The sequence below is a fragment of the Rhododendron vialii genome, chromosome 9a (assembly GCF_030253575.1).
Source record: "Rhododendron vialii isolate Sample 1 chromosome 9a, ASM3025357v1".
NCBI lineage: Eukaryota > Viridiplantae > Streptophyta > Magnoliopsida > Ericales > Ericaceae > Rhododendron > Rhododendron vialii.
The window spans coordinates 10,372,449-10,400,040 of NC_080565.1; the positions used below are offsets into that span (position 1 = coordinate 10,372,449).

The 27,592-nt window shown below is 38.8% G+C and overlaps 1 protein-coding gene across 1 annotated transcript in view; it reads left to right on the forward strand.

Moving 5' to 3' along the window:
- Positions 1-841: 841 nt before the first annotated feature.
- LOC131299425 (uncharacterized) overlaps positions 842-27,592 on the forward strand; it is a 38,969-nt gene continuing 12,218 nt past the window's right edge. Inside the window, exons 1-10 of the mRNA XM_058324962.1 lie at positions 842-1,008; positions 1,198-1,364; positions 5,538-6,083; positions 6,610-7,779; positions 8,295-8,622; positions 12,992-13,247; positions 13,500-13,716; positions 13,828-14,180; positions 15,179-15,703; positions 17,742-18,933. Of these exons, the coding sequence (XP_058180945.1) occupies positions 1,245-1,364; positions 5,538-6,083; positions 6,610-7,779; positions 8,295-8,622; positions 12,992-13,247; positions 13,500-13,716; positions 13,828-14,180; positions 15,179-15,703; positions 17,742-18,933 (4,707 nt within the window). The 5' untranslated portion in view covers positions 842-1,008; positions 1,198-1,244. The remainder of the gene's footprint in view (positions 1,009-1,197; positions 1,365-5,537; positions 6,084-6,609; positions 7,780-8,294; positions 8,623-12,991; positions 13,248-13,499; positions 13,717-13,827; positions 14,181-15,178; positions 15,704-17,741; positions 18,934-27,592) is intronic.

Genomic DNA, 27,592 nt, shown 5'->3' on the forward strand with positions numbered 1-27,592 from the left:
ACATGACTTGATAAAAAAATCTCATGATCGACGATGGCAAACTCTGGTATGTATCAATACTTTTAATTTTTTGTAGTTACTTTGCCTGGGCTCCATTATCCCAAACTTTTTTTTTTGTATTTTTCGATTTGTGTGTTTTGTTCATCTCTTTTGAATTATTGTTAGATACGCATCATATTATTTGAATTAGTCATTCGACAAGAGAGTCACAAAAGTGAAAAACAACAACGATCAACCCTAAATAAAATGTTTTGAAAGGTAAAAAAAAAAAAATACCGAAAAAGTAGTTACTTTGCCTTATTCTAGTTCATTTGGTGAAGATTGATTATTATTTTCCCCTCCTTTACAGCTAAAGACCACACTAAGTTTCATATTTGTTAATGTTCATATAAAATAAAATATTTCCCTTTATTCTGGTCAAATTGAACCCACACTACAAAAGGTCTCATATTTTTTTAAAACATAGTTTGAGAATCACCCTTTCCCTCTACAAGGTGTACGCGAAGAGGAGAGAGAGAGTGTGTGTGAGGGCCTGGTCCGAGAATAAAACAAAAGAAAATTCAATAAGTTTGGTTGGATGCATAGGTCCCACACAATGACATTCGCTGTGTTTGGTTGGCCTTTTTGAGAGTAACTTTTAACTCTCGACACAGTTTTCAATAAATCTTTCTCTCTATCTCTCTCTACTCATTACCACTCCAACTCTCAAAAATAACTTTCTAAAAGCTCAACCAAACAAAGTGATTATCTTTTAATGGTATTTTAAGGGTAATTTTTCTTTGTATTTTTAGTATTACGACTTTCTTCTTCATTGGGTCTTCTCTGTTCCTGTCACCTTTTCCAAAGCGCCTTTTAACGTTTTGATTTTGGGAATTGCTTTTCCTTCTGGTGAAACACTACTATTTCGATCACCCGTACAAGCACAGAGAGAGAGAGAGAGAGAGAAGAAGAAGAGATATCTCTTCTTTAAGCTGGGATTTCGGCTTAGTTGTACTGGCAGATTCCTAGGTACATCTCTCCCCACCCTGTGGCCTCTTCACTTCCTCCCTTCCTTCATAACTAAGAAAACCCACTTCTCTCTTTCATCCTATTTTATCACCCTCCTCTGTTCCCCCCCCCCCCTCTCTAAGCATTTAATCTGTGGTGAATTTTAATAATGTGAAATGGGTTTTTGAATTTTTCCCGTTGTTATTGCAGATAAGCATTTACAGATAAAGAAATCTGATAGAAAAGGGCGGGAAACTATGATGACGAGCCGGGTTTCGTCAGACAGGAAGAAAGCGTTGTCTCAGTTAGGTTTTACTGATTTGGTGCTTTCATGGTCTCTTGAAGACATCCTCAATGAGAATCTCTACGAGAACCAGGTTTCATTTTTGCCCCTTTTTTTTCATCATTCCACTGTGCACGGACGGTTAGACTAAAGTCTGGGGTGCAAACTAGTCGAGCTCTGAGTGTTGGGCTCGTTTTGCTAATTTACTTAACAAGTTTATTTAAACGAGCTGAGCCTATAAAACGAACCGAGCTTAGCTGAGCTTTTGAATGTTTACTAAATGAGCCTAAAAGATCGAGCTCGACTCGATTTCTAAATGAGTTAAGCCGAGCCGATCCAAGCTCGGTCCATTTGCAGCTATTCATTCAGATATTTTGAAAATTTTCGCGGTCTTTTGGGAATAGATTATTTATATGTATAAACATTATAACAAAGTTGGTTTTTGGTTGTTGATTCTTTCTATGGAAAATGTTATTAAGCAAGATAGTTTGTCTTTTGCAACCTCGGCTTTGTGGGCCGGGCTGTTTCTGGCAAAGGCCCTTCAATTTTTTTGCACTCTCTTTCAATTATGAATGTACAAATTTGGAGGTTGGCGTTTTTTTTCCCCTTTCCTTGGTTGATATCTGATTTGAGAGTATATGTTGATGTATAGAACTGATGAATTTTAAGCCTCTTTTGACTAGACATCTTTACATATTGTTGTAATTGATTATACATAAATAGGAAGTGTAAAGGACCAAATTTCCCTTTCAGTTTTTTGAAATCTTTAGTTGTGGTATTTCATGAAACTGTGATAAGGTCACACACACTGACTCAGTTTCAGAAACAAAATTTAGTTTCACTTTGTTTTATATTTCGATTCGGGGAGATGTAATGAGTATTCCAACGAAATCACATACTAGTTGTATGTGCTACAATGCTTTGAATTTGGCGACGAAGATATTTCACAAAATGAAATCCAGAGGAATGTGGTGGAAAGAAAAGCTTTGTTTTAGTTATGTAAAAAGCTATTCCAGATATCAATAATAACACTTCCCTGTTTTTATTGTATTGTCTCCCATTATATGCATTACATAGTATTGAGTTACATGCCAATTATTCTAAAAGCTTAAGCCGTTAAAAATGTGCTCAACAATGTATATCAACCTAAACTATGCCCTCCCCAATGTTCTAAAAGTTGCTAGGCTCTAGTCGGGCCGTCGGCCACCTTCGAGCGATTAATCGGATTAATCTGTGCATATTAATAAGTAATCAGCAATTAATTGTTAGTCGGGCCTAATCGGATAGGCCCCGCCAGTTATTAATCATCGATTAATTTTTTGTTTTAGACCACTGGCCCTCCCTCACATGCAGCTGGTGGCGGACCCATAAATTTAACGTAGTTGAGGCACTCGCTTGATCATAGTCGTGAAAACTTGTTCAGAATAAATCACAAAGAGATAATACTTGACTTAAACTTTTATTACTAAACGCAAAGTTTCTAATGCATAATCTTGGCAATAATGTGTAACAAGAAGTACAAAAATTTAAACCTTCATCGATAAAGATTGTCAAAGCTATTTTTACAATTGATCTTAGAATGGGATGCTTCAATCTATGACTTTTTTAACATACTAACAATCTATAGACTGCCAATTGTAAATCAACCAATGTTAAGAGAAAAAAGTTGAGGCATGAAATGAGGGAAGTCTATATATTTGAAAGATATACAAAAGGGGGATATTATTTATTGTGGTTATCATACAAACATCGAACATATTCATGGATGCCATTTCATGCAAGCAACGCTAGGGGTCTGTGTTGTTTTTTTCTAAACGTCTGTAAGGGAAGTCGGTATCGGAACCTTCTTAATTCCTCGATTCATTCCGTGGCATGAAGTCTGAAAAAACAGGGTTCCCTTTTAATCTGTAAAAAACCCTAAAAAGTATGAATGCGAATTACTAAGTTACTCTACCAGCAAAAAACACACAAGCAAACAATCCCACAACGCAGAGATATACGTGGAAAACCTCTGAATAGGTAAAAACCACGGGAAGGAATCAAATCACTATAATCATTGTGCAGTTACAGATATACCTAACCAAACGATGTAAATCCTCACAGCGTTCTAAGTACTACCTGCCGAGTCACACGTACACCGCACCCAGCAACGGCCTTGAGTCCACAAGCCCTCCAATAGACCTAATAAAAATAGCTCTCAAAAATACCTGTTGCTACAATTTCCATGCTGCAGCCGCCGCACCCTGTTATCACCGTGTATATTTGTAGTACATGGCACAAGGCATCTGGCTTCATCACTTTTGCCGTACTTCTTTTCCTTTATATATAAGCATGTGCTCCAAACCCTAGGAAGTAAATAATAAGTCCATAAATAGAACTCTTATTCACGTTGATTTTCTTTACAAAATAGAATGTGCCGATTGATAACCGATTGATCCGTCTTCACCAAACAACCGTCTCGCTGTAGTCGACCTCCTTTTGTATCCAAAATGCTCACTCTCGAATACAAATAATAGTGATTCCTTTCACTCTAATCCTATACAGACTCACTAGCTTATTAAAAATAATAAAATTACAACTCGATAAAAATTATGTGTTTTGTCAAACGGAATTGCCAATATACAAAGACTTCGGAATTTGGTCCTTACAAAGTCCATTGTGGTAACCCTTATGCTGAGTTGCTAAAAACTTAAAAACGAAACAAAGACAGAGTTACCCAATGATGAAATTTCAATGAAGTTTTTCAAGGATAATTTGAGTTTGTGTCCAGAGTTGCATCTGAATCGAAAAATCATTGCTTGTTTCATAGAGTTTCATCTTACATTGTTCAGTTTTCGAAGTAATGCTATTTTGTACTAGTACTTGGTTGTGAAGCTATGTGTCGTCTTGGTATTATTTTTTGATGCAATCCTTGTGGGGTGACAATGGTGTAAAATGAGCAGGCTGATGGGTAAGGGGTAAAAATCTTTGTTTAGACCAATTCCAAGATTGATATCCTAAAGCAAATAAATGCAAAAAACGTAATACAATCCTTTGCTTATAAAGACATCTAAGACTATTTTTGTGTGATACGCACCTGGGGACATAAATACTTAGATGTATTGTGTATAATTATTTGAGAGGAAGAAAACAAGATCTAGAAACTGGATAACTCCATTGTGCTTGATCATAGCTGTAGCATCCATTCATGTACAAAGGTACAGTAGACTAACCAACGGGCTTCATTTCGAAAAGTAGCCACATGACCATTTCCTACACAAATAAAAGCACTCTTAAGTTTAGAAGGCGAGTGATAGAGAAAGAGAGGTTATAGGTCTTAAATTTTAGTTATCTCCATCAACAGTTTTTTTCTTCCGCCGTATTTTGTTGATTGAATCCATGTCAAAGTTACAAATGAATCTATCTGATATTGTTCAGAGAAATTATGATTTCTTGAAGGAGTGGAACAGTCATTCCAACTTATTTTGAGAAATAGGCAGTCCAATCGGCTATCTTTTCAACTTGCATCTTCAAATGCATAGCAAACATGGGAAAGCGTCACATTCCAGGCCATTGTTAAATATCATATGTGCCCTTAATCTCTTGCGAAAATCAGAAGCTTATGTGCCTCTTTTATTAATTTTTGTGAGAAAGTAAGATTTTGTGGTGCAATAATCAGTAGTTTGTGTGGTGCTTTTGCTTTCAAACTGCATGTTTCTTCTTCTAAACTTTATGTTCGAGGAAGAGGATAGGGTAAGAAGAATATATGGTATAATCATGTTATTTTATCCATTTTGTTGCCATCCCTGTCCTGTTTATTGGTGATCAACAGGTTTTGTACGTTTAATGAAAATGTACATATATAAGATATCACACAAATCTAGTTCTGTTCCTTCTTGCTAATTCTTCCATAGCGGAACTTAGAAATGTATGTTTTGAATCACAAAACATGTCAACTTTAGCTGAATAGAATCTCGATAATTCGAGTATCTGTAGTCTTTAACAGTTTCCTGAAATGGTTAGCATTTCCACTTGTAGTCATTAGTCATACGCATGACTTTTACAAGCTATCAATGTGTACTTTTCTGGAAAACTATTTAATATGCATGTGAAAAATTTACTATCCTAATGTGGTCTATTTGCTATTGCCTGTGGGCCTGTCAGCTATGGCCTATGGCACAATATACCTGTGCTTCATTTTGCTTCATACTTTGTATTGAACATTCCCTTCCTTAAGGAACTTGATTTAACTTTCACTTGCAACCAACATTCATTGCTGCGGTTTTAGGTGGAGAAGATTCCTGAATCGTTTGAATCGGTGGAGCATTATCTTGGTTCATTTGTTTTCCCTTTATTGGAGGAAACACGAGCAGCATTGTTTTCCAGTTTGGATAGTGTTCATGATGCACCTTATGCTGAGGTGATCTCCCTTGATGAGTCCAAGCCGTACGGAACATCTTTGTTTGACATTAAAGTTGATTACTGGAGGAACAGATTTAATGACGGAAAGGAGCCTTACAAAATCTTGCCTGGGGATGTTTTTGTTGTTTCTGATGCAAAACCTGAAAGTGTGTCTGATTTACAACGAGTTGGAAGGATGTGGACTTTTGGATGTGTCACTAAAATCACTGAGGAGGAGAATGAAGGCGATGATAGTTCCTCTACTCATTTTAAAGTCAAAGTATCAAGAGACATTGAAGTCAAAAATGGGTTGAGGGAATCGCTCTTTGTCATTTTCTTGATAAATATAACAACTAACAAAAGAATATGGAATGCATTACGCATGTTAGAGAATCTCAAGATCATTGAGGAAGTTCTTTGCTCTGATTCTTTGGTAAGAATTGCATTTATTTTTCTACTTAGTGGATACTGAGCCATTAAATGTGTATTCATATATTGCAGCATGTGGAGCAGTTGAACGTGGTTAAACTCATGTAGGTTCTACCCTATATCTTCTCATACAAATTTTGTGCTGATACTCCATATTTTTTTTATAAATTTTAAGACAATATGTTCTTGTGAGGAATCAGAAAGAGCTACTGAATGATAATATGTACGCCGGAAATCTTCCACTGGGTTTCCGGGTGTGCATAATTGGATAGAAGTATTGAGAAGTCTAAAAAGGTGCCTACTTCATTGAAAAGTAGTAGGAAATCCCTTTTATTGCACATGTATGGCCTTTTCTATGGAAACCTTGATCTTTGATTCACTGCAATTGTATTGTTTCATTTCATATCCTTTCTTAGATTTGTAGTTTTTAACATCATTGTTTTCTCCCATGCTCTTTTCATTTAGTTATGAGTAAAATGTCTATGGGACTTTTGGTTGGATCTTACTGATCTTTTGAGTCTGGAATACAGGTTCAAGAGGATTGCAAACATTGTAGTGTTTATAAGAAGAGCCAATTGACTGATACATTGGTTATGAACCTTTTATCTAAGCTGAATGAATCCCAAATAGAGGCGATCTCAGCTTCTCTTGCTGGAATTAAGTGTAACCACAAGTCTACAGTGGAACTTATATGGGGGCCACCAGGGACGGGGAAGACGAAAACAGTAAGTGTGTTGCTTTTTACCCTTTTAAGGATGAACTGCAGGACGCTTACTTGTGCTCCTACGAATATAGCTATAAAAGAGGTTGCTTCTAGGGTTTTAAAGTTGGTAAGGGAGTCCTATGGAGCTGAATCAGAAAAGCAGGCTTTCTTTTGTCCTCTGGGTGATATTCTCTTGTTTGGGAACAAGGGGCGGCTGAAAGTTGATTTGGAAATTCAAGATATCCACCTAGATTATCGCATTCAAAGGCTCGCAGAGTGTTTAGGACCACTGACTGGTTGGAGGCGTTGCTTAACATCCATGATAGATTTTCTTGAAGATTGTGTTTCTCAATACGAGGTTTTCGTCAAAAATGAAAAAATTATCAACGAAAAAGAACACATTGATCAAGATGAAGGCACAAAGGCAAAATTCAAATCTTTTCTTGAGTTTGTGAGAGACCGATTTAAATGCAATGCATCATCCCTGAGAAGATGTATAGCCATATTCTGTACACATTTATCAAGGAGCTTCCTTTTGGAACAGAACTTCCAAAGGATGATAATTCTCAATTGTTTTCTTGATCATTTGGAATCATTGTTGTTTCAAAAGAAATTGGTTTCTGAGGAACTCGAGGAGATCTTTTCTCATGCCGATGCAAGTGAAGATATTTCTGGATCTTTTGCGGATATAAGGAGGAACTGCCTTTCTGTTCTAAAATCCCTTCGACTTTCTCTTGAAGGCCTTAAACTGCCAAGTGCAATGAACTCGAGTTCAATTAGGGAATTCTGTTTCCAAATGGCTTCCTTGATTTTCTGTACTGCTTCTAGTTCCTATAAGCTACATTCTGTGGTAATGGAACCACTGAACTTGCTTGTGATTGATGAAGCGGCACAATTGAAGGAATGTGAATCAACCATACCTCTTCAAGTGTCCGGTGTGGGTCATGTTATCCTCGTTGGTGATGAGTGCCAACTACCAGCAATGGTTACTAGTAATGTAAGTTAATGCCATTGATCATATTACCATATAAATTTAGGTCATGTTTGGAACTAAGGGAAGAAATGGAAAAGAAAGGGGAGTAATGATTTTTCTTCCCTTGTTTGGTTTTTAAGTTTTGAGAGGGAAGGTAAGTGAAAATATATTTTCATAGTCATTCTTATTTTGAAGTTTTCCTTTCATTTTCTTCACTTTTTTTTGGGTCTTCGTTAGTTTGAGCTGCTTATTAGTTTCATTCTTTTTGCATATAAAATCAATCAAGTGGAAGATATTTCTTTTTAATTTCATTATCCTTTCATTGTGGGAATTAGAAACAAAGAGAAATAACCAATTCCCAAGAATTTCTTATTCATTTCTTCTCTCTTCTTTTCACTTTCTTTCGACACCTGGAAAAGGAAAAGAGGATTCTTGTGTCGTTCTGCCATAATACTTATCTGTGCTCTCTTTTTCCTTTTCTAGCACATTTCTTTACTATCATTTTCAATTCATTGAACATGTACAATGTTGTTTATTAGGTTTGTGTTGAAGCTGGATTTGGAAGAAGCTTATTTGAAAGATTGAGCTCATTGGGCCATCCGAAGCACCTTCTTAACATGCAGTATAGGATGCATCCTTCCATAAGTTCCTTTCCAAATTCCACATTCTATTGCAACCAAATCTTGGATGCACCACATGTGAAAAACGAAAGTTATGAATGGCAGTATCTTCCCGGGTCAATGTTTGGTCCCTATTCTTTTATCAATGTCGTTGGTGGCAAAGAAGAAAAGGATGATGCTGGACATAGCAGAAGAAATATGGTTGAGGTGGCTGTTGTTGTGAAGATATTGCAGAATCTATACAAAGGTATGTCAACTCATCTCACCTGTATTACAATCTTTACTTTGGTTTCACGTGCGCTGTATACCATGGAAGAATGTACATTCGTATTTATATTGTAAGTATATCTTCTTTATGATCATATTGTTTTGAACTTCAGAGGCTGTAAATGTCATATTGAAGAGTCATTTCGAAGTTAATATGAGTGATAGTTCTTGTTGTTTGGAGAGGAAAAAGTGTGTAAGATTTCTTTTACCTTCACACATAATCATTTATTTATATAAGGAGATAGTTCATTACATAATGTAAATAAGCAATGTGGGACTAAACACAATATACTAGTATATGAGTATACTAGTATTCCAACACTCCCCCTCAAGCTGGGAAATAGATATCACACAAACCTAGCTTGTCACATAACATCTCCAACCGGGGTTTAAACAATGACTTGGTGAATATGTCGGCCAATTGAGCACTTGTAGACACGAAAGGAGTTGCTATAACACCACCAGTCAACTTCTCTCGCACCAGATGACAATCAACTTCGATATGCTTAGTCCGCTCATGAAATACAGGGTTGGATGCAATATGAATTGCTGCTTGGTTATCACAATACAAATTCATAGGCAATTGCACATGGAATCCTATCTCCTCAAGAAAAGATCGCACCCACACAATCTCACATGTGTGAGCCATGGCTCTATATTCTGCCTCTGCACTAGACCGTGCAACCACGGTCTGTTTCTTACTCTTCCAATTAACAAGATTGCCACCAAGAAAAACACAATATCCAGTGGTTGACCTCCTGTCAGACGGGCCTCCTGCCCAATCAGAATCAGTGAAGGCCTCAATACGCAAATGACCATTAGCTCTATAAAATAGACCACGTCCAGGATGAGACTTGAGATACTTGACAATTCTAAGAACAGCCTCCCAATGTGGCACATGAGGAGCAAACATAAACTGACTCACGATACTCACTGCAAATGAAATATCAGGACGTGTAATAGTGAGATAATTCAGTTTACCAACCAAACGGCGATATTGATCAGGACTAGACATTGCCTCCCCCTGATCAATGCATAGTTTGACATTAGGATCCATAGGGGTATCGACAGGTTTCGTCCCCAACAAACCAGTCTCATCTAAGATATCCAGCACATATTTCCTTTGTGATAAACTAATACCATCTTTAGATCGTGCCACCTCGATACCTAAAAAGTATCGCAATCTACCCAAGTCTTTAGTATGAAATTGACTCTGCAGAAAGACCTTCAACGCATCAATACCTCTCTGGTCATCACCCGTAATAATAATATCATCGACAGACACAATCAATAACACTTTGCCTTGAGGAGATGTGAGAGAGAAAACAGAATGATCAGACTGACATCGATGCATACCAAATTTCAAAACTGCATCACTGAACTTTCCAAACCAGGCCCTGGGAGACTGTTTAAGCCCGTAAAGAGCTTTACGAAGATGACATACCTGAGAACGCTCCCCCTGAGCAACAAACCCAGGTGGTTGCTCCATATAAACCTCCTCAAGAAGATCGCCATGTAAAAAAGCATTCTTGACATCCAATTGAAATAAGGGCCAGCCAAGGTTGGCTGCAAGAGAAATAAGGAGACGGACAGAACCAAGCTTTGCAACCGGGGAAAAGGTTTCAGCATAGTCAACACCATAAGTCTGGATGTAGCCTTTAGCAACAAGGCGAGCTTTGTAACGCTCAACAGACCCATCAGGATGATATTTCACAGTGAATACCCAGCGGCACCCCACAGTGGATTTGCCAAAGGGTAGAGGAACCAACTCCCAAGTCCCATTATCATGGAGTGCAGAGATCTCTTCCTCCATAGCTATCCGCCACTCAGAAATAGACAAGGCCTCCTGAACAGTTTTAGGAACAAAGACGGAGGAAACAGAGGCAGTAAAAGCACGAAGGGTGGGGGACAGATGATCATAAGATACAAATTTAGCAATAGGATGAAAGATAGTACAAGTGCGAATACCTTTACGAAGAGCAATGGGAGGAGAAGGTGGAGCAATAGGGGCCAAAGGAGGTGGAGGCGGATCTCGCAACGGAGGAGAAGACTCAGCGGTAGGCGGAGGGGGTGGTGGTGCAGCTTTGGCACGGCGAACATATACCTGCATCGGGGGGTGCTGCTTTTGAGGTTGCCCGGAAGGAACCAAAATATGCATATACTCAAACGGATCCGCATGAGGCAAAGACGGAAAATAGGGTATCAACTCATGAAACGTAACATCAGCACAAACAAACTCGCGATGCAGAGTGGGAGAATAACACTTATAACCTTTTTGAGTCCTAGAGTACCCAAGGAATACACACTTAATAGAGCGAGGATCAAGTTTATCGCGGCCGGGATCCAGGGCATGAACATAACACGTGCACCCAAAAATTTTAACAGGTAAAGAATATAAAGAACAACTAGGGTGCAAAATACTATAAGGAATCTGGCCCCCAAGAACGCGGGAGGGCATGCGATTCACAAGGTAGCCGGCAGTAAGGACGGCGTCGCCCCAAAAAGATTTGGGAACCGTTCGCTGGATTAAAAGAGCTCGGGCAACTTCTGTCAAATGTCGTATCTTGCGTTCGGCAACCCCATTTTGTTGGGGAGTGCGAGAACACGAAGATTGATGAAGAATACCATGCTCATCAAAAAAGGCAGACAAAACATTATAGAAATATTCACCAGCATTATCCGAACGAAAGATACGAAGAGAAACATCAAATTGAGTCTTTATTTCCATATACAAAGATTTGAAAATTGAGTACAAGTCTGACCGGTTTTTCATGAGATAAACATAAGTAAGCCTAGAATAGTCATCCACAAAAATAACAAAATACTGAAAACCACCACGTGATGAAACACGCACTGGACCCCAAATATCGGAGTGAACTAAATGAGAAGGACGAGACACTCGACTCTCTACTCTAGGCGGAAAAGAAACACGACGGTGTTTACTGAACTCACAGACTTCACATGGCAAAGACTGAAGACCACGACACGACGGAACTAACTGCTGGAGAGTCTGAAGGGAGGGATGACCAAGACGGCAATGATGTTCATAAGGAGATACGGAAAAGCAACAGAGGCAGGAGGTGCGCGTTCGCCAGTGTTAAAATAGTATAGACCACCACGCTCAACACCGCCACCAATCTTCTTCCCCGTCTGGAGATCCTGAAATACACAATAACCAGGAAAAAAGGTAACCGAACAATTTAAGGATTGGGTAAGTTTACTAACAGACATAAGACTATGGGGAAAACGAGGAACATGTAAAACAGAGTCTAATGTAAGAGAAGAATGTAAGATAACAGAACCCAAACCAGCAATGTCAGAAGAGGAACCGTCAGCCAAGGCAACACTAGAAGACTTCACAAGAGGACGAGAACCAGAGAGGTGGATGGAGTGACCTGTCATATGATCGGTAGCTCCAGAATCAATAACCCACGGAGTATTAGAGGCCAGGCCAGCAAAGGTGGAGCCTTCTGAGCGAACGTAGCAGTGGAAGAGGAGGGCACATAAGGGGACGGCTGGGAAATCAGGCGATGATACTCATCCTTTGGAATAGTAACAACTCGTGGAATGGAGCTGGGCACAGAAACAGAGCCATCATCCTCAGAAACAGTAACCTGATGAGCAGATGGGCGGCCATGAAGAATCCAACAAAAATCAACTGTATGGCAATAGGTGCAGGAACGAGACCCACGACCACGAGCACAACTAAAATCACGACCACGACCACCACTACCAGAATCACGACCACCAACAGACTGCATCAGACCACTGTTACCAGAATCACGACCATATCCACGGCCAGTAGGACCACGACTGCCTCCCCCACGGTCAAAACCACGAGAAGAAGTACCACCACGAGGAATCGTGGTAACCAAAGCTGAGCGGGCAGCAGCGGTCAAATCAACACTGGAGTCAGGAACAGAGGCCTGACGGACACGACTGAACACCTCACTGAGAGAAGGTAAATCTCTACCACCCAAAAGATTGGACCGGATAGAATCATATGCATTGAATTTTTCTTTCTAATGTACCCAGGTGTGTAACATTGAGAACTGTTAAAAATTATTTCCCACCAATAGCCAATTTTAGAAAATTTTATTGAAACCCATTTCAGCAAACTACCAGTTGACCCCGCTTACGATATTACTTGACATCCACGTGACATGTTACAATATTGTCTTCAATTTCAAACTTGTGATAAATTTTTCCTTAAGTCAATAAAAGTTGGGGAATCTATGGAACCACATTAGAACTTCTTTTAATAAATATATGTAGCACTTCTTCATTGGTTGCTTATGCTATTTACTGCAGTTTGCTTTGCTTTTAATTGTTGATGCTGTTATTCATAGAATGGAACGTCTCCAACAAGAAGCGTAGCATTGGCGTTATATCTCCCTATGCTGCTCAAGTTGTGGCAATCCGTGATAAACTTGGACGAAAATTTGAGAACCTTGATGGATTCACGGTGAAGGTGAAGTCAATTGATGGGTTTCAAGGCGGAGAGGAGGACATAATAATAATCTCGACTGTAAGATCTAACAGTGGTGGATCTGTTGGATTCCTTTCCAGTCCTCAGAGAGTTAATGTTGCATTAACGAGAGCTCGGTATGGATTCAAACGCTCTCCTAGATTATTTTGTGTTTTTTTTTTTTTGTGCAACTGACTTGTGATGAAAGAAGCTTATTTGAAAGCAGAAGCTGTTTTTGTTTTTGACTGATAAGCCAAAAGTCGAAGCTATGCCAAACAAACTGACACAGTTTACTGGATTAAGAAAAAAAAACAGTATAGAACAGCCGATGTTTCTAATGTTTCTACTATGTTGGTGATGAATGTTTATGGCCCTTGATTCCTTTACAGGCACTGTCTTTGGATTCTGGGGAATGAAAGGACGCTAGCTGATAGTGAATCTGTCTGGAAAGCACTAGTCCGGGATGCTCGGGATCGTCAATCATTCTTTGGTGCTGATGAGGATAACAATATGGCCAAAACCATATTAGATGCCAAGAAAGAGCTTGATCAGCTTGATGATTTATTGAATGCAGATAGTGTACTTTTTAAAGAGGCCAAATGGAAGGTATAGAACTTGCGGCTGTTAAAGGATATCCTTCATTTCTACTTAATCTTTGAATTTTAGTCTTAAGCTCTCCCATAGCTTGGATGAATATTTGTCCCTTGGCTATCACAGGTTTCTTTCAGTGATAACTTCAGAAAGTCATTTCGAAACATGAAATCAGTCCGCACAAGAAAGTCAGTTATCCAATTACTACTGAAACTTTCATGTGGTTGGCGACCCAAGAAGAAGAACGTGGACTCAGTTTGTGAGAGCTCTTCACAGACCTTGAAACAATTTAAGGTCGAAGGGCTCTACATTGTATGCACTGTTGACATAATGAAGGACTTGAGGTACATCCAAGTTTTGAAGGTGTGGGATATATTGCCATTGGAAGAGATCTCAAAATTGGCCAAACGCCTTGATGGGATGTTTGCTATGTACACTGATGATTTTATCAATCGCTGCAACAAGAAACACCACGAGGGGTAGGTTCTCTGTTGTGGATCAATAATCTTTTCGGACATGAACATAGTCACTATATTTTATGGTTCAGTTGGAACGGCCGGAATCTTTTAGAGGAAATGAGAGTTTGATGTTCTCTCCCCCTGATTCCTATATTTGGAATCGACTAGAATAGGATGTGATACCTCGTGATATATACAACTCTAGTCACTTGATTAATTTGTCTCTTCTAATAAGTTTTCTAAAATATGTTTCCTTGGATAAGATTTTCCTGAAGTAATCCAAACTTTGGAATGAGCTTCCCTCAGGTAATAGATTACTGGGTACTTAACTTTCTAGTATTTTAGGGCGTGTTTGATAGGAGGTTTGTGAGGGGGGGATTGGATTAAAAATCCTATGGGGCTCCTAATACCTTGTTTGGTTAGGTTTTTGTGGGAGGGACTAGTTGTCCCATGGGATTGTTAATGGGGGTATTGGCAATACCGTGGGGTGTGTGGGGTGCTGTTTGTTACTACAAATCCCATCCCCATGGGATTGAGCAAAACCAGTTTAAAAACCCACATCAATCCCAATCCCAATCCTAATCCTAGCCAAAACATGTTACCTGCACTCACATCAAACATGTTACCAAAGCTTGATTTCCCTAATGGTGGCACTCTTGTGGTGCCATTTGACATGTCAAGGGTTCAAGTCATGGTACCTGCACTCACATCAAAAAAAAAAAACATGTTATTTACAATCCTTCAATCGAATCCTATGCAAAACAAACATGAATAAATTATTCATCCCCTCATTAATAATCCCACCTCATTCTCAATCTCAATCCTAATTCCACCTCATTACGAATCCCCCCAAATCGAAATCTGCAATCAAACACGCCCTTAATACCTATTCCTACATAATGCTACGTTCATCCAAACATAGCCTGAAGTCTAATTGCTGCCTTTGAGCATGTTGGTGTAATTTATTATGCACTGAACTTCAATTAATTCACTTGATTAATTTTTCTCTTTGTGTTTAGTGACTTGGAGGTTCCAATGGCTTGGGAGACCTCTTTTGACATTGTCCGGCTTAAGAATCTTGGCAACCTTGAGGTTGGCGATGATTCAATTGATGGTAGAAGTTATGTCGAGAATTCAAAGGTGAGTGAGAGCTTGTCGTTGATGAAATTTTACTCTCTGTCATGCGGTATGGTGAACCACTTGCTTTCGGATGACGCTGGTAGAGAAGTGGACCTCCCATTTGATGTAAATGATGAGGAGTTAGAGATTATTCGGTTCCGCAAAAGCACATTTATACTTGGAAGGTCAGGAACTGGAAAAACTACAGTTTTGACCACGAAACTGTTTCAGAAGGAGCAGCAGCACCAGATAGCTTCAGAAGGACTTTATGGAGCTCGGTTCAGTAACACTACAGAGGCAATGCTGAGGAATGATGGTTCTGAGTGCATTGTAGAGACCAAGGGAAGTGTCTTACGCCAGCTTTTTGTGACCGTCAGTCCAAAACTGTGTTATGCTGTCAAACAACATGTGTCCGGGCTGAAAAGGTACCTAAAATATTGAGTTATAGGATAATTGCATCCTTTCGCAATATGTTAGTTCTCTTGCAATTACTTTATTTTATTGTCTACATTGCAATGGTGATTAGCTAATCAAAATATTTACAGCATCCAATTTGTTTTCATGGTTCTTTTAGTTTTAGCTAGATTGTTCGTGTATAATGTATTGTATTTTTCTTTTGTTCTTTTCCGACTTTGGTGTTTTGATCACTTAGGAAGACAATAAACTGAATTTGTAACCTGTCATGTAAAATTTCTTAGTAAGTTTTTATCTATTCAAAGGTTGGACATTGTGGAGTTAGTTTTGTCGGAGTTTAAATGGTTTATGTATCTAATGTGTAAAATGATCAGTCTTGATCTATGGTTAATGTTGATATAATATGATAGTTAGCTTGCTTCTGTTAATACAAGGCATGCACCTTTGATTTGTACAGATTCCTGAATAAGTGACACCTGTTACATTTTCTGTAATCATCTTATTGATTTTAGCTAAGCAACCTACATTGTGATTGTAGAACTTGAATGACACCTTGAGTGCATCTTCCTTTCTTTCATGCTGCTTGAAAGTTGTAGGGGTTCGGTTTATCGGGATCTTGATCGTGAGTGGGTTCCGGTTCCTTCCTCCGCTGCTCCGCGCGTCCTCCGCCGGACCTGCAACAAGTCACTAGGGCTATGGAAGCCTAGTGACCCTCCGACGATCAAGTTAGATCTAGGGAGAAGTGTGTAGGTCTAGGGTTAGGGTAGAACGGCTTACCTCTTTAGGTTAGAGTCCCTTTCTTTTATAGACCTCGCTTTGCTTGGCCTCCAGGCAAGCGCATGGAGGGTACGCTCGGGTAACCGCCTCGGGTGACATCATAGATGACTTACAGGATAAGGCGGTTACGGAGCACATGGCCAGATTAGCCCTAATGATGATCCTCGTGCTGTAACCGTCTCGGCCTATGTCATGATGGCGCACATGCTCGAGGGTCCTGGATGCACGAGGATGAGGGTTACATCCGGAGCATAATGCATCGTCACGTCGTGATATACTGAGCAGCATCTCACCGGTTGCCTGAGCTCTTTAAACATCGCCCGGAGCTATAGTATGCACTAGTAGGCATTAGGGACCAACCTCGAGGCGTTCATCAGAAGATGCCTCGGAGTCAGCCCGAGCCCGTTTATTCCGGGCCACTACAAAAGCAACAACGAAATGGAACACGAGAACTGCTTGTTCCCTGATATTTTCTGCTTTTCATAAGGTCATTGGATTTTTTTACTGAGTCTAAGATTCTGTATATTATTTGAGGAGTGGTACAATACATGACACTTGATCCATTAAACGGTCCATGAAAAGAAATGAACGGTCAAGACCGTTTCATGGATTGAGTGTTATGTATCCTATCATTTTTTATATTATTTCCTTAAATTAGAAGAAGTGAACTCTTGAATATTATTCTGTTAAGTCAGTAGATTAATTGATCTCTATCTTTAGGGATATCTTGGATTTTAATCAATGACATTGTTTCTGTTGTTTTACATTCCTCGTAGTACATCATGAGAGAAAACAAGTTGCACTTTGGCTTCACAGCCTCAACATGGTGGTTCGACCCAATCTAAATATGTTGCAAGTGCCAAGCAAAATAACCAATCACCAGAAGATTGGACTAGAGTTACACAAACGTGCTAATCCTTTGGCAAACTGAATTTTAGAACACCAGTTCCGCAATATATACAAGAATTAGCGATTTCAAGGATTTTTTTTCCTAGTGTTGTTTTCTATTTGATGTATGATTTTCTATTTGTTGCACTGCATCTGCCGCTTCCCAATTCTCAACAGCATCTGTAGTTGTTGGGAGAAATTGAAAATGCTACCTTAAAGATCTTGCGTTTTCCAGTTTGTATAGTTTCTTCTGACCAAGTATTTATTGGATATCTCTTCTAAAGGCATTTAGAGAATTTGTTTTATGCACATGACTTTGCACTTTTTCTCAATAGCTACATGAAGGCAATTCTAATTTAACCATATGCCATGTTTTGTGAATAGGTTTGCTCGTGGGGGTAGTTTCTCTGAAGAAAATGGTTCAATTGATATTGATGATACAGCACGTTTTAAGGATATCCCAGATTCCTTTGTTGATATCTCCCCTAGCAAATACCCCCTTGTCGTCACGTTTCATAAGTTTCTAATGATGCTTGATGGGACACTGGGGAATTCATACTTTGAAAGGTTCATTGGTGTTAGCGAACATTCTCATTTTGGAACTAGAAGTTCAAGATCAGTTGCTTTGGAAACTTTTCTAAGAACAAAGGAGGTCAACTACGAAAGGTTTTGTTCGTTTTATTGGCCGCATTTCAATTGCCAGCTAACAAAGAAACTTGATCCTTCCAGAGTCTTCACTGAGATAATTTCGCATATAAAAGGTGGCTTGGGAGTGGGTGAGGTCCACGAGCGTAAAATCAGTCAGGATGATTACATTGCCTTGTCTGAGGGTCGCGTATCCACTTTGAGCAGGCAGAAGAGAGAGAAAATATACTCCCTCTTTCGAGATTATGAAAAACTCAAAATGGAAAATGGTGAATTTGATTCAGCCGATTTGGTGAATGATATTCATTTTCGACTTAGGAATGGAAGATTTGAAGGTGATCAAATGGATTTCGTATATGTTGATGAAGTGCAAGATTTGACAATGAGGCAAATTGCTCTTTTCAAATATATCTGCCGGAATGTTGATGAGGGCTTCGTTTTTGCTGGCGATACAGCACAGACAATTGCTAGAGGAATCGATTTTAGGTTCGAAGATATACGAAATCTATTCTACAAAAAGTTTGTCATGGAGTCAATTGGTGATGGGTCGGCTGCAAGAAAGGATAAAGGACTTTTATCACAAGTTCGCAACCTTAAACAGAACTTTCGTACACACGATGGGGTTCTCAAATTAGCACAGAGTGTAATTGCCCTGTTGTACCGTTTCTTTAGTCACTCTGTTGATATTTTGGAACCTGAGACGAGCCTAATATACGGTGAGGCTCCAGTTCTTCTTGAATCTGGAGACGACGAAAATGCAATTGTTACTATTTTTGGAAAGAGTGGAAGTGTAAGTGGCGATATAGTCGGTTTTGGTGCTGAGCAGGTTATATTAGTGCGGGATGACTCTGCCAGGCAGGATATATCTGACCATGTTGGAAAGCAAGCTCTAGTTTTGACGATTGTGGAGTGCAAGGGTTTAGAGTTTCAGGTATGTGTTTGTTTTTATTTAATTTTAGTTTTGTTTAGCTCTTGTTTCAGTGATGAGGGTTGCTGTGACAAAGTTCTTCTATTCTTCTTATTGCTGGACTCAGATTACCATAATTTCCTACATTGCCGCCCATGAGCTAGATACTTTCTCATCTGTCTTTTCCCCGAGAAACGAAATTTTCTCTCCGAGTGAGCGGGATGGCGTCATGCTTAGCACATGCAAGTCGACTCTTCTTATTAACGATTGCCCTCGGTCTCGATACCTATCGTAGAGGCTGTAAGTACAAAGTGCCCCACAACTATGAATAGTATAGTGGGGTTGAAAGAGTGCCTGCCTTCAAATAGACCACTTTTTCCGGAACGCAGTCTGGGATAACCTTAACCGTGTATATATAGAAATATATCTTCGATGCTGTCATTTCGAAATGTCTGCTTCAACCGCTGTTTCACCTCCAAAAGAGCAAAGTTGGCTTGATGAGCGGAGATGAGGAAGCGGGAGCAAGAAAACCAATAATCTCTTTCTTGTCCTTCTACTTAAGGGGCAAAGAGAAGCACTTTTGCTATTGAGAAAGCGAACTGTCAGCGCAAAGGTTCAAGACTTAGCCGAGCGTTAGCGAAGTGGAACGAAGCGTCGGTAGCAAAGCTGACAACGCAAGGCGTTAGCGAACGCTGTAGTAGCACCGAAGCCCTATGCTATAATGCTGAGCCAAGGATGCTCCGCCTTCCACTTGAAATGGCCAAGATGTTTCCATTTCTTAGGAGACCGAAACGCAACATCGGTGGATTTCTGAAATTCCAATGTATTGATGATCACATACAATAACCCATAGAACATGTTGAAATTCTAGGAACTATAATGGTGATAGATTATAGACAAAACAAATGTGTTGAGTTTGGGCATGCCAACGGGGCGGGTTTTTGTCTTAACCCAACCCGAAAATTACCAGATTCGGCCCGACCCAACCGAATAATTCTTGAGTGCTCCCATCCCTGTCCTGGTTGGGGGATGGGTTTACGCGCTCCACCCTCCCTGCAACAAATAAGGAAAACAATTAACATAAAAGCAAGATGGAAGGAAATAGTTATGTTATAAGATAGTATTTTAATATAATAGTGAAAAATATAATATTTTTAGTATATTGATTGTAATATTAGCATAAACATAAAGTTTCTTAAGTGTAATTATAATTATATTAGGGTAGAAATAAATTTTATAACATATAAAAGTACTTCGGGGCGGGGTAATATCAACCCAAACCCTACCCGATCTCTATAGGGTTTATCTAATTTTTCCAAACCCGCCTGGGTACCCGAATTTGATGAAAAGTCACCCCAAGCGGGTCGGGGCCAATTGCCATCCTTAGTTGAATTCCAATAGATAACCATGATACAAAAATACGAAAGATCGTATGTGCTAACACTATTAACCTTAAGGAAACCCTAAGCAATAAAAAGACTACACTACCCTTGAAATAAAAAATAAAAAATAACCCTTAACATGTATTTCACACCCGCCTCCCCTCGAACTCATGATGTGAGTGCAGAGAGTATCAAGAGTTTGCCAAGGAGAAAGAGAAATCGAGTCTTCGTGAAGAAGTCAGCCAACTAAAGCGAAGATGGGACAAATGGCAGGTTAAGGGTGATGGCAAACGAAGTGACAGTCTATCTCAATAAGTTTTGTAGCTTATGAATTGCCCTTTTTGGGAATCTGTGCATTTTGCAAGCAAAAAACAATGTATCAGAATGATTTTTTTTTCAAATTTTTTACACCAATTTAAAGATCTCATTGAGAAGAAAAAATTGGTGTAGATTCTTTTCGGAAACAAATCTCATAAAAGCATTATTTTTTGCATGAATAATACATAGTTTCCCAAAAGGGGCAAGCAATTTGGGATGGAGGGAGTATATAACTACGTATTTAAAATATCTTTAAAAACTTAAAAGGAAAAGTGATACTTATTGAGAATTTTCCTAATCTTAAAGGGTAATTATTGGAAGTTAGATAATTTCAATTGCATAACTTCTTGATAGGTATGATTTTCATATACTTATTTCCACAATGGCATAACTCTCTTAAAAGTAAGAGAATAGCTGCCTTAACAGCTCAATAAGCTCCCATCTTAGTTTGGAGGGAGCTTCCGTCGAGGGAGCATACCCATTTTAGACGGATCCTGCCACTAAGAGTCTGACAAAGAAAAAGAGCCGAGTCATGGGTGCTAAGTTAAAAATCAAATTGTAGAGCAATAGAATGACTGTTTAAGACTATAGAAAACAGGGCAGAGATGACAAACAAGTCCAGGAAGGTGAGAAAGGCGCATATATATTTCTTCAGATAGATAACCATTAAAAATCGTTATTGACATCCAACAGAAAGAGAGACCATAGGCGCACTCTACAGAGATCGATGTGCAAACCGTGGTCATCTTAGCTACAAAAGCAAAATTCTACTCATAATCAATCCCATATTCTTAAGCAAACTCTTTGCAACAAGACGAGCTTTATATTGTTCCAAAGAACCATTAGAATGACTCTTTACTTCGTAAACCTTGCATCCAATGATATATTTTATCATCGATAAGATACCAAATCCTAAGTTTGAGTTTTAGCGAGAGCAGTGAGCTCGCCATTCGTGGCCTAGACCCCATTAGGATAATTACAAGTAGGGATTCAGAAATGTCGTTTAGTGGGGGCACCTTGTTAATCATAGTGGCGAAAATTTATTTTTCTAGTTAACTACAATAAGATCGTTACATAATTAAGGCATGCAATACAAACTACGAAATATATAACACATACTTTCACTTAATTTATGCAAAAATAAGCACAAAATCTCAGACAAAATTTGAGAGTATGTTTTACATGAACATCGACAAGTTTTAGAATGATCGATATAGTTTTATTAATGATATTATTTTAAAATATTGCTCTTAGACGGTTAAAAATAAGTACAATTAAGAAAGAATCGATCCAAGTAGGCAAATAGTTTGAAAATCAACAAGTATAAATGCACCATATGACGAAATTGAAACATAAAACTAGTTTTATATGTATATTTTCAAGATATATGCACTTGTTTATGTGTAGTAGCACACTTAATTTCATAATTATGCAAAATATACGAAAATATAACAAAATTATTTTAGTTTCGAGCGGGGCATGTGCCCCCATTTGCCCCCTTTTCCCTCCGTCCTTGATTACAAGTGTTGGTCCAAAAGCAACCCAAGAGGGTTGGTGAATTGGGTTTCACAATAACTATAACAAATTAAAAACTAAGTGCAAGATAGAATCAAATACATTGTAGTGGAATTGAGTAGACTCAAAACAGTAAGCAAACCAGTAAACTTAACGGACATAGCAAGCTCAAAACCAGAAACACAGCAGAAACGGAGAATTGAATAACATATTTCTAGGACTTTTATACATGGAACTAATCAACTAATTCTTGCAAGCAATTTTGCCCCAAGTCGGATTTTAAAGAAATATCAGTTTACTTATGCAATATGGATGTGCCAAACGGAAAATAAAAGAGTAAGGGAAAGAGAAATCAAACATGAGGATTTTACAGTGGTTCGGTCCGCAACTTCATGGCCTACTCCACTCCCCAAGTGTCCTACTCGGGAATTGCTGCACTATCTCCAATAGTTGTTACACACTTCTAGCTTCGCGGGTGCTAGAGAACCTTTACAGCGAGTGATTAAGATAACCCGAGTGATTAAGTCTCCGGCGCTAGTCAAACCTAACCCAAATGATTTTTTTACCCAAAAAATCACTCATAAATGCGTGTTACGAATTTTTGAAACAAGGCTGTAAAATCTCTTTTTACAATTAGGTTCAAAGATAACACTCAAGCTAATGTAGAATATTCAAAATGAAGCATAGAGTTTGATTGAGAGGTTGCAAGTAAGATTCTACTGGGGCGAAGCTATTCTTATTGTAGCTTATCAATCGCAAGCCATCCAGTGCTCTTCAGTTTAAAATTCCTCTTTAGTTTCTCCCTCGTAGTTCTTCGGTCTCTTCCCTTCCATCCAAAATTTTTGGTTGCGTGTAAATATCCTGGTGGCAAGTTAGATCTCAATGCTCGTAAATGCGTTTTCCTTGGCCATTCCCCTACCCAGAAGGGATATAAATGCTATGACCCTCACTCCCATAAACATTTTGTTTCTATGGATGCCACTTTTTGGGAAACAACTTTTTACCCTCTCTCCACTACATCTCTTAACGGGGAGAATAATATGGAGAAAGAGATGTTGACATCCTATAATCAGGAGTCATGCTCTTACTTCCCAATACCTTGTTATGGTGAGGGGGAGAAGGAATACTCTAGCGAAGAACTTACATCTGAAGAAAGAGCAGAACATGATATGAGTGGCCGAGATGTTGATGGCGATAGGCTTTATCTGCATAGGTTGCCTAAGTTGCAGAAGTTTTCTCAACGGAAAAAGGGACAGCCTACCTGCGCGATACCACCTTGCCAATCACTATCACCTACTCCAGCTTCAATCGGTTTCTGATTCGGCTAACTCATCTGGTAATGAACCATCCTTTCTTGTTTCTGATGATCTTGATGCTCTTGTTGCTTTTAGAAAAGGAGTTAGAACATGTATTCAACATCCTATCTCACAGTTTGTTTCATATGATTGTTTATTCCCTTCGTATCGTGCATTTGTTTCCTCTTTCTCTTCCATATCTATTCCATAGAGTTGCAAGGAAGCACTCATAATACCTAAGTGGAAAGAAGCTATGGTAGAGGAGAAGACAGCTTTGAAAAAGAATGACACCTGGGAACTAGTGTCTCCTCCCGAGGGAAAGAAATCAGTAGGTTGTAAATGGGTGTTCATTAAAATATAAAGCAACTGGAACGATTGAGAGATACAAGGCGAGACTTGTTGCCAAGGGCTTCACTCAGACATACGGTATCGACTATGAGGAAACCTTTGCTCCGGTAACAAAGATAACTCTATTCGGACTTTTCTCTCTTGTGCTGCTATTTTGAATTGGCCTCTTCAACAATTTGATGTAAAAAATGCATTTCTTCATGTGACTTAGAATAAGTGTATATGGATATACCACTAGGTTTGTTACTGAAGGAAAGGTGTGTAAATTGAGAAAGGCCCTCTATGGATTAAAGCAATCACCTAGAGCTTGGTTTGACAGATTTCTCAAAGCCATGTTGAGATTCGGATATAGGAAGAGTCATGCAGATCATACTATGTTCATCAAGGGAGGTAATGATAAGATTGCTATCCTTATTGTTTGTGGATGACATAATCATGACAGGCAATGATGTTGATGAAATACTTAGCCTTAAAGCTCATCTTGCTCAAGAGATCGAGATTAAAGACTTGGGATCTTTGAGATACTTTCTTGGGATGGAGGTGGCCTGATTTGACGAAGGCATTTTTATCTCCCAAAGGAAGTATATTCTTGATATTTTGGAAAAAACAGGTATGTTGGGATGCAAACCTCCAGACTCTCCCATTGAGGCTAATCATCATCTTAGTGGAGATGTTGGAGAGCATATAGATAAGGAGAGATATCAGAGACTTGTGGGCCGTTTGATATACTTATCTCATACTAGACCAGATATTACATATGCCGTTGAAGTTGTCAGTCAATTTATGCATGTGCCACGTATAGTGCACTTGGATGCAGTTTATCATATTTTGAGATATCTCAAATCGGCTACAGGTAAAGGAATTTTGTTCTCTGGTCACTTGAGGTTGGAAGCCTTTACTGATGTAGACTGGGCTGGTTCAGTGGATGATAGACGCTCTACTTCTGGCTACTGTATCTTTTTTGGTGGGAATTTGGTTACTTGGCTCAGTAAGAAGCAGTCAGTGGTAGCTAGATCAAGTGCAAAAGCTGAATATAAGGCTATGGCTCATGGCGTGTGTGAGCTTTTGTGACTCCAAACCACGTTGAAGGATTTGGGGATCTCTGATGATGGTCCTATGAAGCTTTATTGTGATAACAAAGCAGCTATGAATATTGCTCATAATCTTGTGCAGCGTGATATAACGAAGCATATAGAAATTGATTGGCATTTCATAAAGGAGAAGCTGAGCAAGGGTTTGATATGTATGTCATTTGTAAGGTCTGAGGACCAGTTAGCTGATATATTTACGAAGGAACTTAGTAGTAAGATCTTTCACCCCATTAAGTTGGGCATGATAGATATCTTTGCACCAACTTGAGGGGGAGTGTTAAGTTAGGGTTCTCTTTGTTATGTATTTGTTACTTAGGGTTATACTTGTACTTTTACGCTTGTCCATATAAATACAAAGTGTAGAGAGGGTTCTCCTTTTTCCCCCAAAATGTTTCAGGGTTTCATTTTCCTATGATGGTTGTACTTGATTGGGAAGATGTAGGGTCCAATAAATTTGGTTATTGGCAGAAGGTTGCTAGTTTTGATTATTCAAGGGTCAAAATTTGATGAGTTGCTAATAAGTTCGGTTATTCCAATGTGTGTTCTTTTTTAAGCGAATGTTGCTAACCTTAGCAACCGTTATGATTATTCCAACTACGGATGCTCTAAAAGCTCACTAAAATTTTCCTTCGAGAGATGTGTATATTGCTTTAAGAATGGCGAGAAAGAGGAATGTTATTCCTCAAGATTGGACGTAATTCCTCTTAGCCATTGCACATAATCAGCCCACAATGTTTCCTTCTTGGATCTTTCTATCTTCATCAGTCTTCTTCTTTCCTTAGGAGTCTTTTTTAGAAATTAGGAGGAGATTTTCCTTAATCTCTCTCCTCCAATTTTCTTGTGTATTGGAGATAGGAATTTTGAGGAAGAGAATCCCTTCAATTTGTGCTTTCAATAGTCCCAAATTCCCCTTTGATTTTCATATTAGACGTAGAAACCTTTGATTCTTTCCTTCATGGCTTCCATCGCCTCTTTCTTCATATAAGACGTAGAAACCTAGACTTTCAAAAAATAATCCCCTGTGTAGAGCACACCATGTAAGTCTTAGATATTAGCATTTGTGCCCATTCGATGCACGGGACTACCGTTACACGGTACCCCAAATTTATTTTCCACCACACGTCTTTCGGTGCATAAAATGAGTCCAATGCTAGTTTGTATGGACACGGGACCAGAAAAAATATTACACTATCTTTTTTTTCATATAGCTTGTGCCCGTTCGATGCATGGGACAACAAAGAAAAGTCCACATTTTTTTTTCCCGTTTCCGTGCATCGAATAGACACAATGCTAGGTTTAAGTCACATATATATCTTTACGGTTTACCCACTTACATCACTTAATCACTTTCAAATGGAACTGGCTAATTTACAAAGAAGGGAATCACGATAGGACTCGTCAATTACGAATGGAAAAACATTTTGACTCAAAGGGAAAAAAATGATACAGACATGTTTTTTCCTTAAGTGAGTTAACTTTCAAAATCTTTCCCACTTGTATACCATGCATTCTCCATAATAATTTTTCCGTTAAACCCTGTGACAAAATCAAAGACATAATAGTGAGAGAGGGAGAAAGGGAATTACACAAATAAGCCAACATAAAATCATCTTACGCAGGTGTGAGTTCATTTCGGTTTGAGTAGTGGATGAGCATTGAAACCAAATATCGTAGTGAAGTTCTTGTAGTTTGTGAACACAGCCTTTTACTTTAATCAGAATCTAGAGAACAAAAAGGTGGAAGCACTATTAATTAGGAGCAGGAATGTGAGAAAAGGTAACACTACAAAGATGGAGAGGTTTGGTCAGGGTGCTGGTGGGAATGGAGATCGACTTACGTTTGTAAACCACTTCGGCTGTTCCTTTTTGGCTTCATAGCAATCAAATGCTCCCTTGTTTGGATGAGTTTTTTGTTTGATGAGTACAGAGAATGAATTGGAGTGAAGTTAATGGTGCAACGTGCATGAGGGAAGTTTTATAATAGGTGGAGGAGAAATAGTGGTAGAAGAGAGAACATGGGAGGTCTTAGTAGTGGGCTGGTTTTGAATGTAGGGAGTATGGACGTGGAAGTTAACAGGCGCGGCAGATTGGACGAGTGTTCTTTTTCTTCTTTTTTCCCGGTTGGCATCTGCGTGTGACTGGTGAGGGGGGATTTTTTAAGTTTAAAAATTCAAAAAATCTCGGAATTTAGGATTGGGGGTTTGGAGGCTTGTGGGACTCAAACACATTTGTTTAGGATATTGATAGATGAGGGAATTGCTCATAAGTCCCTTTAAAAACAAGGAATAACATAATTTGCCCAATAAGCATATAGTTCACTAATGAAGCCCAATTGACGAATATAACTCCAATTTGTTTGTGTTTGTTATCATCAAAATTTAGAACCTTGGGGCTAACAAAAAACTTCTTTACGACCGGGGTTTAGCATAAGTGTAGATACTAGATAGAAAGGAGCAGTAGGTAGAAGAAAAACAAGTATTAGTAAAGCCAAGTCGTACTGGTGGACAAAGTTCATGAGCCAAGCCTATTATGTTTTGACTACATTTTTGTTGATTCCAAAATTTGTACAGAATATGTCCAAAATATTTCTGAAATGCCTCCTTTTTTAGCTTACTGGAGTAAAATACAGAAACAAAATTTTGATCCTCCCATTGTTGGATAATGGTTATTGTAAGGTGTTTGTTTGACAGATTGACCAGTTTGGCATGGTAACAACAGATGGCTAAATGGCAACT